General features: G+C 48.6%; 1 protein-coding gene and 1 long non-coding RNA gene across 3 annotated transcripts in view; one reads left to right on the top strand and one right to left on the bottom strand.

The window, feature by feature from the left end:
- Window positions 1-14,069, bottom strand: part of LOC140388121 (von Willebrand factor D and EGF domain-containing protein) — a 455,711-nt gene that overhangs the window by 22,536 nt on the left and 419,106 nt on the right. For both annotated transcript variants that reach the window (XM_072471788.1, XM_072471798.1), the window contains 5 exons: window positions 13,893-13,988; window positions 13,578-13,673; window positions 11,616-11,711; window positions 9,410-9,505; window positions 8,473-8,568 (listed from right to left, as the gene is read on the bottom strand). In XM_072471788.1, the coding sequence (XP_072327889.1) occupies window positions 8,473-8,568; window positions 9,410-9,505; window positions 11,616-11,711; window positions 13,578-13,673; window positions 13,893-13,988 (480 nt within the window). The remainder of the gene's footprint in view (window positions 1-8,472; window positions 8,569-9,409; window positions 9,506-11,615; window positions 11,712-13,577; window positions 13,674-13,892; window positions 13,989-14,069) is intronic.
- LOC140388125 (uncharacterized) overlaps window positions 1-14,069 on the top strand; it is a 175,084-nt gene that overhangs the window by 19,206 nt on the left and 141,809 nt on the right. The gene's annotated exons all lie outside the window — the stretch shown is intronic.

The following is a 14,069-nucleotide window of genomic DNA, read 5'->3' as shown; positions in this document are numbered from 1 at the left end:
GTATGTACCTGTCAGGCAGGGAGGAAGTGGTCGAGCAAGGGAACCGTGCTTTACTAAGGCAGCCGAAACACTTGTCAAGAGGAGGAAGGAGGCTTATGTGAAGATGAGATCTGAAGGTTCAGTAAGGGCGCTCGAGAGTTACAAGTTAGCTAGGAAGGACCTAAAGAGAGAGCTAAGAAGAGCCAGGAGGGAACATGAGAAGTCTTTGGCAGGTAGTTTCAAGGATAACCCTGAAGCTTTCTATAGATATGTCAGGAATAAAAGAATGACTAGGGTAAGAGTAGGGCCAGTCAAGGACAGTAGTGGGAAGTTGTGCTTGGAGTCCGAGGAGATAGGAGAGGTGCTAAATGAATATTTTTCGTCAGTATTCACACAGGAAAAAGATAATGTTGTCGAGGAGAATACTGAGATTCAGGCTACTAGACTAGAAGGGCTTGAGGTTCATAAGGAGGAGGTGTTAACAATTCTGGAAAGGGTGAAAATAGATAAGTCCCCTGGGCCGGATGGGATTTATCCTTGGATTCTCTGGGAAGCTAGGGAGGAGATTGCTGAACCTTTGGCTTTGATCTTTCAGTCATCTTTGTCAACAGGAACAGTGCCAGAAGACTGGAGGATAGCAAATGTTGTCCCCTTGTTCAAGAAGGGAAGTAGAGACAACCCTGGTAACTATAGACCAGTGAGCCTTATTTCTGTTGTGGGCAACATCTTGGAAAGGTTTATAAGAGATAGGGTGTAGAATCATCTGGAAAGGAATAATTTGATTAGACATAGTCAACACGGTTTTGTGAAGGGTAGGTCGTGCCTCACAAACCTTATTGAGTTCTTTGAGAAGGTGACCAAACAGGTGGATGAGGGTAAAGCCGTTGATATGTGTATGGATTTCAGTAAAGCGTTTGATAAGGTTCCCCACGGTAGGCTACTGCAGAAAATACGGAAGCATGGGATTCAGGGAGATTTAGCAGTTTGGATCAGAAATTGGCTAGCTGGAAGAAGACAAAGGGTGGTGGTTGATGGGAAGTGTTCAGACTGGAGTCCAGTTACTAGTGGTGTACCACAAGGATCTGTTTTGGGGCCACTGTTGTTTGTCATTTTTATAAATGACCTGGAGGAGGGCGTAGAAGGATGGGTGAGTAAATTTGCAGATGACACTAAAGTCGGTGGAGTTGTGGACAGTGCGGAAGGATGTTACAAGTTATAGAGGGACATAGATAAGCTGCAGTGCTGGGCTGAGAGGTGGCAAATGGAGTTTAATGCAGAAAAGTGTGAGGTGATTCATTTTGGAAGGAATAACAGGAAGACAGAGTATTGGGCTCATGGTAAGATTCTTGGCAGTGTGGATGAGCAGAGAGATCTCGGTGTCCATGTACATAGATCCCTGAAAGTTGCCACTCAGGTTGAGAGGGTTGTTAAGAAGGCGTACGGTGTGTTAGCTTTTATTGGTAGAGGGATTGAGTTTCAGAGCCATGAGGTCATGTTGCAGCTGTACAAAACTCTAGTGTGGCCGCATTTGGAGTATTGCGTGCAATTCTGGTCGTCGCATTATAGGAAGGATGTGGAAGCATTGGAAAGGGTGCAGAGGAGATTTACCAGAATGTTGCCTGGTATAGAGGGAAGATCTTATGAGGAAAGGCTGAGGGACTTGAGGCTGTTTTCATTAGAGAGAAGAAGGCTAAGAGGTGACTTAATTGAGGCATACAAGATGATCAGAGGATTGGATAGGGTGGACAGTGAGAGCCTTTTTCCTCGGATGGTGATGTCTAGCATGAGGGGACATAGCTTTAAATTGAGGGGTGATAGATATAAGACAGATGTCAGAGGTAGGTTCTTTACTCCGAGAGTAGTAAGGGTGTGGATTGTCCTGCCTGCAACAGTAGTGGACTCGCCAACACTAAGGGTATTCAAATGGTCATTGGATAGACATATGGACGATAAGGGAATAGTGTAGATGGGCTTTAGAGTGGTTTCACAGGACGGCGCAGCATCGAGGGCCGAAGGGCCTGTACTGCGCTGTTATGTTCTATGTCTCTCTGCCCCCCCCCCCCCCCCCCCCCCATCAACCCTCCTGCAGGTCACCATGTATGCCAAGCAGACAGCGATGTTCACTGCCGTGGTTGGAGCCGCAGCTCTGGAGTTTGCCATCTGGCAGCGTAGAGTCACACGGTCCACAGTGGCTGCAGATGCAGCGGTTGCCGGTGCAGCAGAGGGGATGGCTGCGGAGTGACCCGTCATCGCCGCGCAGGCCGCAGGCGCTCAGGATCCGAATGTACAGGGGGATGCCGAGGGGAACATTGACCGCCAGACGGCGAGGAATGCAGAGGAAGTGCTTGGGGGGGAGCAGGAGGAGCAGGAGGATCCACTGATGGTGATGCCAGGGCGCCACAGGCGTCCAGCAAGGCCGAGGGTGTACCGTGACAGAATGTCGTTCGAGGCCCTAACGGACATCACATGCAGGAGGAGACAGCAGGTTCAGCAGGGAGACGGTCGCACGTATATTCCAGCTCGTGGCGCACCTCGCACCACATGGAATGGAAGGAGGACACGCGAAACCAGTCTCCGTCAAGGTGACGGTGGCCCTAAACTTTTATGCGACCGGTTCCTTCCAGGTGCCGAGCGGGGACCTATCCGGGATATCACAGGCATTGGTCCACAGGTGCATCAGGGCTGTCACCGATGCCCTGTACGCCATCGCGGATAGGTACATTCAATTCCCCGAGGACCAAGCACAGCAGGAAGCACGGGCATGTGGATTCGCCAAGGTGGCCGGGATACCGATGGTCCAGGGTGTCATCGATGGTGTGCACGTATCCATGCGCCCGCCTGCAGACAACAGGGAAGTGTTCATGAACAGAAAGGGCGCATACTCCAAGAACATTCAGGTGGTGTGCGACCCCCACATGAAGATCATGCATGTGTGTGCAAAGTACCCCGGGAGTGTACATGACGCCTACATTCTGGCACAGTCGTTCATCCCCGCAATGTTCGATGGATGCCCCCCCCCGGCTGAGGGGCTGGTTGCTGGGCGACAGGGGCTATCCGTTGAGGTCATGGCTGATGACGCCAATACTGAGGCCTCACACCAACGCGGAGAGCCTATACAACGAGGCACATGCAGCGACCAGGGGTGTGGTGGAGCGGTGCTTCGCGCTGCTGAAGATGCGCTTCAGATGCCTGGACCAATCAGGAGGGGCCCTGCAATACCGGCCCGACAGGGTCAGTCGCATAGTTGTGGTCTGCTGTGCGCTGCACAACATTACCATGCAGAGGGGAGATAACCTGGTGGAGGAGTCGGAGGGAGGACCCGACGGCACCGGAGCCAACGCAAACGAGGGGGATGGGGATGAGGATGATGGCGCGCATCAGGGTGGGGGGAGGGGCGCAGGACACAGACACTGCCCGGCTGCTCATTACGTCCAGGAGGCTGCGCGACGGCACCACCGCGGACAGCGGGCACGCGACGCGTTGGTGGCCGCATGGTTCACGCACTGTGGGGGTGGGATTCGCTGAACACTGCCACTTGCACCGTTACTCCTGTACACGGGCACCACATAGCACCCACCACCACCACCCCCTCCGCACCCCCGCACCGCATTCACGGCACCAATACCACATCACCTTACCACTGCGGCACTACGGGATTGCACAACATTGATGATTGCCATGTTGAATGATGACGGCCCGCTCTGCGATGAGCTGTGTGCTCAGATTCGCCAGCCATGGTCTGACTCATGGCTATAGCTGAACCATGCACTCCGGTGGTCACAGCGTTCGTGACGGATATTTCACCACATGCCCGTGGGGTGGCTGGCGTCGGTGTACCGAGGACAACGGTGTCCGATTATGGGAGGCAGGGGGGAAAGGGTCAGCACATCCGGAACAGACCTTGAACCGCTCGTTTACCACTACGCCAATCAGGCACCCTCACGAGCCCCCTGGCACCGGACATAGCACAGCGTCTTACAAGTCAAATTCAACAGTGTGTTTATTCGTGTGGTTAACATAGGTGCCCTACCCACTACAACTAAACTGTGCCATGCACCCGTGCCAACTTCTTGCGTGCCTAACATCTTTGCCTTACGGGCCCTACCACTACGTCTAGGTGTGTTCCCAGATGGTACAGCAGGAGTGGAGGCGGACTGCTGAGAATCACACCCTTCGACATGGCTCCCCGTCGACACACGTTTCCTGGGGCGGCCTGGCTTCGATGGGCGAGGCTGCTCGGCGGGCGTGCTGGATGGCGTTGTGCCACCCTGACCTGCCCGCTCACCACCAGATGCGCCAGGGACGGAACGGGGGGAGGCCGAGTGTACCGGGACATCCCTTGATGGAGCTACCGGGACGGGCCCCAGAACCACCACCTCCCTCGGGGAGCCCGGTGGCCCCCGGGCCTCACTGTGGGATGGAGATGTGCTCGGAGACATGCCCCGTCGCACCACCGACACCTGGCATTGCCAGTCCTGGAGGCCTGCAGCGGTATCGACCACGGTCCGAATGTTCGCCGAGACGGAGCCCAGGGAGTGCCACATTCATGCCAAGGACTGTGCGATCTCAACCTGTGAGTGCGCGATGCCATCCATCACGTGCGCCAGGTGGTCAATGCTCTCTGCGACCGACTGCTGGGACTGTGCTATCGCCTGCTGGGACCGTGCCATGGCATGGTGAGACTTGGCCAGGGCCCCGAGAGCGGTGGCAATGTCCTGTTGGCTCTGTGAGATGCTGTGAGAAGGCAGCCCTCTCCTGGGCCATGGATGACGCGTACACGTTAAGCCCAATGCCTTGCAGAACCTGATCCATGGCCGAAACCCTTTCACCCATTGCCTCCACCGCAGACGCCACCCGTGCGGTGTCGGCCTGGGAGGCTGCGATGAGTGGCACCACTCCCTGCTCCTGGACGCGGATAGACTCCTCCAGCTGCGTGTGCAGGTCCTGGAAGATGGCCCTCATCCCGTTATTCAGTCCCTGGGTGACCACATGCATCGGTTGTCCAGGTGGGTCAATTACATTCAGGAACCCGGGAACCATCTGGGCGGCAGCTGTTTGCTGGGCCTGGGCTGCCCTCCGACCGTCCAACCCCTCAGCTTCTCCAACTCCACCTGCTGTACCGGCTCGGCTGTGGAGTGCGCACCAGACCGTGACCCGGGAGCCTCATCACTTATATGCACAACCGAGGTGAGTGTCTCTGCGATGGTGGATGGTGTGGGAGACAGCAGTGCCGCAAGCCCGAGGTCATCGTCCGTCAGGAAGTCTGGTGTGTACTGGTCCCCCTCATGGTCTGGCGCAAGGTCCATGTGGGCCATGTTGTCTTGGCCTCCAGGTGAATCCAGCGGGTGTGTGGCCGTGATGTGCGCTTCGACATAAATGTCCACCCTGTGCCCCTCACTATTGTCTGTCTCGGTATTCTGAGCGTCCCGGTCCTGCGTCCCAGACTGAGAGGTCTGCCCTCCTGTCCGACCGACTGCCAACCTCTGCCGGCACCCTCATGGCACTTACCCTGGCAGCCCGGGTGAGGTTGTGCAGCTTCTTGCGACACTGCTCCCCGTCCGGGTGGTCTGCCCCACAGCACTGACTGCGGTGCCAACCTCACGCCGGATGGCTGGCGATGCCAACGTCTTGGGCAGAGGGTGTCCCTTCTCCGCTCGGCCTCATCCACCAGGGTGACCAGGTCCGTGTCCCGGAACCTTGGTGCGGCTCGTCGGGGCTCAGCTATCTCCTCTCCTCTCCTCCAGGTCCACTGTGCGGGAATCGCGCCATTTATGACGCAGCGCCGCGTCATTCGGGCGTCGCACGGTGACGACGCGGACTTCGTGACACGCCCCCCCCCCCCCCCCCCCGAGTTTCTCGCGGCCCCGATCCTAGCCCATTTTCGGTCCCTGAATCGGTCGGGATCGGGGCCGTTTTGCGCCGTCGTGAACCTCAACGGCGTTCACGGCGGCGTGGTGTTTGAGGGCGGAGCTTTAGTCAATGAATAGGAGTCCGACAGAGGTGTTCTTGTTGTCGATGAGTGTAAGGCCAGGGGGATATCATCTGCTGTGGACCGGTGGTGGAGGTAGGCAAATTGCAGTGGATCACGGTAGCACAATGGTTAGCACTGTTGCTTCACAGCACCAGGGACCCAGGTTCGATTCCCGACTTGGGTTATTGTCTGTGCGGAGTCAGCATGTTCTCCCTGTGTCTGCGTGGGTTTCCTCCCGAAAGACGTGCTGTTATGTAATTTGGACATTCTGTATTCTCCCTCTTGTGTAGGGCTTTTCACAGTAACTTCATTGCAGTGTTAATGTAAGCCTACTTGTGACAATAAAGATTATTATTATCATCAAGGCAATCTGTAAGGTTGGAGTTGATGTGTCTTATGACTAACCTCTCGAAGCACTTCACAATAATAGATGTCAGTGCCACAGGTCGGTATTCATTGAGGCACATTGCCTGCCTGGTTCTTCTTCAGCACCAGTATGATGGTGGTCTTCTTGAAACTGGTGGGAACCTTGGAATAGAGTAAGAAGAGGTCAAAGGTGCCTGGGAACATACTCGCCGGCTGGGCCACGGTGAATTTGCGTGCTTGACCAGGGACTCCGTCAGGACCCATTGCTTTCCGTGGGTTCACTTTCGAGAAGGCCAATCTAACTTATGAAACCGTGATGGTTAAGTATGGGTGTGTCCAAGGCTGCTGGGGCAGGTGACATTGGTTTGTTGGCTTCCTGTTCAAACCGAGATTAGAATGCATGGAGTTTATTGAGGAGGGGCGCTAAGTTGCCAGAGATTCTTTACTTTGTCGCCCGTTATATTGTTTAAGCCTTGCCACAACCAACGAGAGTTTGTGTCGTTAGTCTGGGACTCTAGCTTAGGCCTGGTATACGGCACAATTCTCCAGCCTTGTTGCATTCTCGCGAGACAAGGCTGGTGAATCGCGGCAGAGGCAGAAAATGAGAACCGCGCCGGGCGCCAAACCATTTGCGATGCAACCGGCCCGCTCCTGTAGGCGAAATAGGGATCTCGCCGACATGTGGTTGGAAACCAATTATCACCAGGAGCCAGCCCATATCCAATGGCCTCCCGTGATTCAGCGGCCTCCCCAGCAAGTGGTCACGCTGGGGCCGATTAGTACTCCTTCTGAAAAATGTGAACCTGGTGGATGGGCTGCTGCAGGGAAACGAGCAGGTGAGCAGCCATCTTCTCTCACAGGCAATGAGCCCGGGGCATTGGGCTCGTGTTCGTGGGGGGGTCGTGGATGTGGGGAGCTAAGGGTATCAAGGCTGGGGGGGCACTGCGGGGCGGTAGGGGGGTGGCGGTGGGGCGGATGTGCATGGCTCCACAATGCCAACCCCTCTATCATGAGTTCCCATAGCGGGGGCAACCCTAACTCCTGCCTGTATGCCCCACCGACCACCCATAACCCCCGCTGACCGCGTAGGCCTCTGTCTGTGCGGCTGAATGCTATTGTTAATAGGGAATTGGCAATCATGGTTAAGAGAGCACTTCACACATCTCAAGTGGATCCCTGTGGATGGGCGGGTCATGTAGCACGTGGGGCTCATTGCCTAGCATCCCAATCACATCTTGATGCATGGCCACTGTGCCTGAACACTGTGGGAGGCAGCACCAAACACGGAGCAGCCAACCACTGAACACCCAAGGGATGGGCCCCAGCCACGGGCATATGTCAGGTGTGTGTGGGCAGGGGATGTCGGGTGGGGGCCGGGGTGAGGGGAGAGAATTGGGCATTGGACTGGTGATCAGCCTGCATCGCAGAACAAAGAATCAAAGGCATCATACCGGTTGCGTAAAGGGTATTTCAGTGTTCCTCGTACACCAGTGCCCCACTATCCTGATGGTGCCTCCTCACTATCCCCCATCCCTCCCCCCCCAACGCACATTCCACTTCTTACCCCCCCACCTACCCTCACCTCCGCCACCCCCCCCCCCCCCCCCCCCCCCCCCCCCCGCGCCCTCAGTGATCCTCGATGTGCTTGACCATTTCTGTGGGAGTTGGTGATGAGCTGTCATTAATTTAAAATGATCATTGAGGAGAGGGATAGCGAGATATTTTCATGGACCACTTTGCCACAAGAAATGGTCGAGGCAGAGGTCATTGCTGATTAAAGGAAAAATTGGATAAATATTTGAAATGCAGAAAGATGCATTGCTATTGAGCCTGGAGTAGGATGGTGTGATTAGTTTAGGAGCTTGGGCAAAGGGCCCATTCAGCCAAAGTGGGCTGGATGACCTCCGTCCGTGCTGTAACCTTCTATAAGTTAGACAGAAACTGATCGACAAAAATGACAGAGACAGATGTGTTTCGGCAGCCTCAAATTCATACTAACTGCGGGGATGTGTTTGTTCAGGCAGCCAATTTTACAGAGGCTAGGATTAAATTATTCACATCACAAAGAGATTAAAAACCTATAAATTGAGGTGAGGCACATAAAAAAGAGGCGACAGTAGAATCACATTGACTGTTGTCTAGCTTCAGTTACTTACCAATTTGACACAGCATTCCTCCCCAGCCAGGCTGACAGTGACAGGTACTTGGCCCCACACACTCTCCATCATTCTGGCATTTCTGCAGACAAATTGCTGCGTATACAAGCAAACGATTGAAAATTTATTCATTAAAAATAGAAAGTCTGTGTCTGAATCCTGCAAATGTGGCGAAATCAAAATCTTGAAGTTAGAAAGTTGTTATTGAGAATCTCAGCCTGTTTCATCGGATTTGAGAAAATTAATGGCTGACTTGGCAAAGGTCTTCAAGGTTATGAGAATTTAGGTAGTGGCACGCTGTATTCACTTGTTGGTGAGACTACAACGAGAGCGCAAAAAGGTTTCAAATAATCGCAAAAAAGAATTAAGGGGAAGATTAAAGGAAGTTTGTGATCACAACATGTGATTAAGATATGGAATTCGCTGCTGCAAAACAGTTATTAAAGCAATTTTTTAGGAAGGGAATTTGAAAAAGACTTCTAATGTAGAGTGAGCAAATTAATTGGATTTTATCAGATGACTCATGTACAGAAATACATTTTTGTAAGTTGGATGGACCTTTCTGTAGTTATCAAATTAAATGAATTTTATCAGTTTCTGCTAATACAATTGCAGTTTTGAAAATCAGAATGAGCTTGATCAAATTCTAAAACAGAAAATGCTGGACAGTCTCAGCAGGTTTGACAGCATCTGTGGAGCGAGAAGGGAGCGAACGTTTCGAGTCTGGATGCCTCTTTATCAAAGCTTTGCCAGAGCTCTAGCTTTGACAAAGAGTCATCCAGCCACAAAACGTTCACTCCCTTCTCGCTCCACAGATGCTGACAAACCTGCTGAAACTGTCCAGCTTTATCTGTTTTTGTCTCAGATTCCAGCATCCGCAGTAATTTGCTTTGATCAGATTCAACTTACGCTCCTACCCAATCCAGGGTACACTTACGTTGATTGCATCGCTTCCCTTTCCACCCTGATGGACAGTCACAAATATCTGGGCTGGCACATTTCCCTCCATTCATGCACATTGGTTCACAGACGCCTGCGCAAAGGAGAATGTGGACAAACATTTCAAATTACAAAAGACCATCTACATCCCAGTGCAGACCGAGGAGCTTTTAGTCTTTTCAGATCTCTCACATTTCCCTGTGATTGGATACTGACCTGTTTATCTGGTATTTGTAATAAAAAAAATAAAAACAGCAAACACAAGATGATCAATGGAATGTCAAAAAAAAGCTTTATTCAGTGATTCCATGCATCTAATTTGGAGCGCCACACCAGGCTGAATTTAATCTTCATTCCAAAGTAGGCAGGAGTTTCATCATAATTTTTAAATGAAGCTGGGAATATCATAACATTCCTTGCATTATTCCTAGGCCTTGGTTGTAATCATGCCCATGTGATGAGTGTCTCAGGTTGTTAGATTCTGACCTCGTTATGAAAGATTTAAGGTCCTAGTGAAAATATTCATTCATTTTAAGATCATTTCTACATTTTTCTTCTGATTCAATTCTTGTCTTTATGAGCCGGAGTGATAATTAACCTGCTGCTATTTTTTTCACTCTCTGTTCATTAATGACAATCCATCCATCTGATTTCTACCTGAAGATCGAGCTATATATATTTGGCAGATTATGAATGGCTATTCGAAAGGGCAAGCTATGATGGCAGATCTGATGGTTCAAGCATGATAGGTTGGATGGTCCTTCACAAGCTTTCCAATCATAGTATGATACCCGACAGGCTGACCAAAGCTTGATTGGTCATATCCACCAAGATGTCACTAATCTATTCAAACAAAATTATGTACCTGTCGTGGCAAAATGTGTTGACATGCTCTGGTGGATTAGCAGAGAATCAGATTTAAGACCGAGATGAGGAGGAATTTCTTCTATCAGAAGTTGGTGAATCTATGGAATCCTTGACTGCAGAGGACTGTAGAAGGTGAGTTGCTAATTATGTTCAAGTCTGAGATAGATTTTTAATCAGTAAGAGAATCAAGGGTTTTGAGGATAAGGCGGGAATGTGGAGTTGAGGATTATCATATCAGATCAGCGTCTCATTGATTTGCAGGTTAATGCAGAAGTTCAAATAGATTTCCGTCTGATAGGAATCAATAATATTTAAATGCTGAAAAAGACAGAGGGAGCATCTACCCATTACCAATCGTGTTGTGAATATCTAGTTCATAATTCATGTTTTGGAATATAATTTAGCTTTGGGAATTATAGTTTCAACTGTAGAGAATGGGGAGGGCATCTAGTTAGGATACTGATAAGCAATCCTGAAGTAAATGCAATTCAAACAAACTGGGAGTTTATTACACTTGAAAGATCAGGAGCCATGTCAATTTAAGGTTAACTGATGGAAATCGGAGATCAGAAAATGGCAGTATAAACCACAGCAGTGGGCTATTGGTAACAAAGAACTTTTTCTGATGTTTTAAGCCGCTGTGCCGTTGTTGCAGGCAGACCCGTGCTTGAGCTGTGGTGGGCAGGGTTGTGGGGTTAATAGAGAAATTTGAGGGTCGCTTAGCCTATCATTAATGTAATGAACTCCATGAAATCTTGTACTTTGGTGAATAGCTGGGACATTAACTCGAAATCAGAGTGAATTCCAGAAAGCGGTGATATACCTTTTGAGTTCATCCCAGGAAAGGTTCAATGAGCCTTAAAGATTTTGTAGGCTAAGGGAAATAGAAAGTAGAACGGAGTTTATAGCATCAGCCTTTATAAGTTATAGCATTAATAGTGCTTACTTGGCTTTTAATTCTTTTTGATGTACAATCAAGTTTATTTTTGTTAACAAATGTGAAATCTGGTGGCGTAGTTCTGTCAGTTAATTAGTGGGGGCTTAGATTTCTTCTTCATATGCTAACAGCCCCGAACAGGATCATTACAATGACCAGAAAGGGAGATAGTGAGCACAGGAGGAGGAAAATGGTCCGAACACTTAAAGCTAAAGGAAGAGCGCTTATTTGTTTAGACAGTAAGGATGGAATAAAAAGAAATGCCTCATGTTTATTACAATTAAAGTATTTGCTTTTATATCAAAAGACAAGCACCAGCTCATTTTTTGTCTTTCCTATGGTTAAAAAAAAAACGATTGAATCTGGCTGTGAAAGATTTTAGCACGAGAGTCAAACTCACTCTTCTGACATCTTCTCCCTGTATAGCCATCAAGACAGGAGCACACATTGTTTCTCATACAGTGACCACCATTCTTACAGGGAGGATTGCAAACAGCTGCAAAGGAAGAGATTGGATTTTAATGTTATCACAAGTACATCCATTCAAACACCTCCTTTGCCATAAAAATGCATTTCAATCAAAGCAATACAGTTATTATTTACACAAATTTCTATTTATTTTACGGATGGGTGGATTTGTTCTGCGGTGCTGAACTGGACTTGCATTGTTCAAGCATGGCTTCACCCTTCCTATTGAAACTCAGGTTTTGATTGGTTGGTGTGTTGGCTGGCCTGACTTTGAAATTTTGAAAGTTTGTTCTGCGAGGCAACGGAAGTCATTTTGAAGGGTGATTTTCCCAGGTGGCTTGTGCCCCTGAAATCGTTCTTACAAACAGCCTCACCATACTTCTGGAAAGGTGCAAGTAAACATTGGATTTCAACAGAAGCTATTCAATGACGTGTCAGCATTTTAAATTCCCACTAGCACCGCAATATGTGGAAATGCTGCACAAGCTGTGTTTTCTGAAACTTGCTGCTACTAAAATAAACCACACAGAATAAGAGAAGGTGAAACCGGGAAGATAAAATTATTTGTTTCTGAATGGGCAGCATGGTAGCACAAGTGGATAGCACTGTGGCTTCACAGCTCCAGGGTCTCAGGTTTGATTCCCTGCTGGGTTGCTGTCTGCGCGGAGTCTGCACGTTCTCCCCGTGTCTGCGTGGGTTTCCTCCGGGTGCTCCGGTTTCCTCCCACAGTCCAAAGATGTGCAGGTTAGGTGGATTGGCCATGATAAATTGCCCTTAGTGTCCAAAAAGGTTAGGAGGGGTTATTGGATTACGGGGATAGGGTCAAAGTGAGGGATTAATGTGGGTTTGTGCAGACCCGATGGGCTGAATGGCCTCCTTCTGCACTTTGTTCTATTTCTATTTAAATTTATTTATGCTTTTCACAAAAAATGAAATGGGCCTAGAATTTGGACTTGACTACACTGGTTTTCTGGACTCAGTCCCTCCGATATCAGCATTAACAGGTGTACAGAATACAGGATCTCAAGCACAAATTGCGTTCAGTGCAACCCAACATTTCACAAGCTTTTGCGTCAGTTTAGAAGCATCATTCTCGGAGCAGGCCGATCCTCAGGATGACATAACCACCATTGGGAATTCCCATTAACTGCATTCAACAGCACGCGTTTGAGGACACTTCTAAAGTTAAGCTCAAATGTTTGCGTGCAAGGACACTAATAATTATATTTTGAAAGTTAATTTTTTTTTAAAGAAAAGAACTCATTACTTTACCCTGACCCTACTAGAAAATAGTTCTGTTTTATTTTCGAAGTATCTTTCAATCATTTAAAATTGTTACTCACACGTGATGGATTAACGCTATGCTCTTGAATGCTTATTTTTTGCGATATACTCCCTTCTAGCCGTATAAATCAAATTTTCAAAGTCACCAATATATCAAGGGATTTAAAAAAAAAATAAGCTGAACAAAAAAGTTTTAAATGTCTGACCGATTTCACTTGTCCGAGGCAGAATTTGCTGATTTGCAAAAAAATAACAGGGTAACAAAGCACTTTTGAAAATTGAAATAATTTTCACCTGAATCGGGATTGCTTTGCGAGTGGAAACTATCCCAGAGCATTTTAAAAACTAAGGTTAATCTTTACAGCAAATTTCCCTTGTTCAAGAGTCTGAGCTAAAAGAGACCTTGGGTCAAAAGTCTAAAAACGGATCACAAGAGGAACATGTTTATTCCAACTTCAGTCAAGAATACGCATTATTTTGTATGTTGAACAGGAAGACATGCAACGCTATCTTTGTGCATCTCTTGGCAGTTAGATCATTTGCAGAAACTCTGTGGTTGCAGAATAGTTGGTGTGAAATAATAATTAAACCCCATAGGGAGAGAACTTACCATTCTGACAGTGGACACCATAGAAACCACGAGGACAGTTACATATGTTGTGTCGTACACAGATTCCACCATTAAGACACACAGGGGTACAAACAGCTGCACAAAATGAGGAATTAATCAGGATATTTAAGTAAAGGATGTAGGATAATGCATGTCACACATTTTGAAAAGGAGAACATAATGCAAAACGAAATCTCACAAATGTTGTTTTTGGGGCGATATTTTAAAAGTTCCATTTGACAGTGCAAATATATGTTCATGTGAGCACAGAAATATACACGTCCAGTTTAATATTCAAGATTCCAATCTATTTACCTGTTTCACAGGAGGGTCCCGACCACCCAGCTTTACATTTGCACACATCAGGGGAAATGCACTTTCCACCATTCTGACAGTGCCTGTTGCAAACCACTGTGAATATAAAAAACCCTCAGTTTCAGTCATGTCCACTGGCGGGAAGAAATTAAGAACAAAGAACAATAAAGCACAGGA

Source organism: Scyliorhinus torazame, chromosome 2 (genome assembly GCF_047496885.1).
Source record: "Scyliorhinus torazame isolate Kashiwa2021f chromosome 2, sScyTor2.1, whole genome shotgun sequence".
In the NCBI taxonomy this organism is placed as follows: domain Eukaryota; kingdom Metazoa; phylum Chordata; class Chondrichthyes; order Carcharhiniformes; family Scyliorhinidae; genus Scyliorhinus; species Scyliorhinus torazame.
Note: the sequence above shows the minus strand (reverse complement) of the source record. Positions and strands in the feature narration are given on the sequence as shown.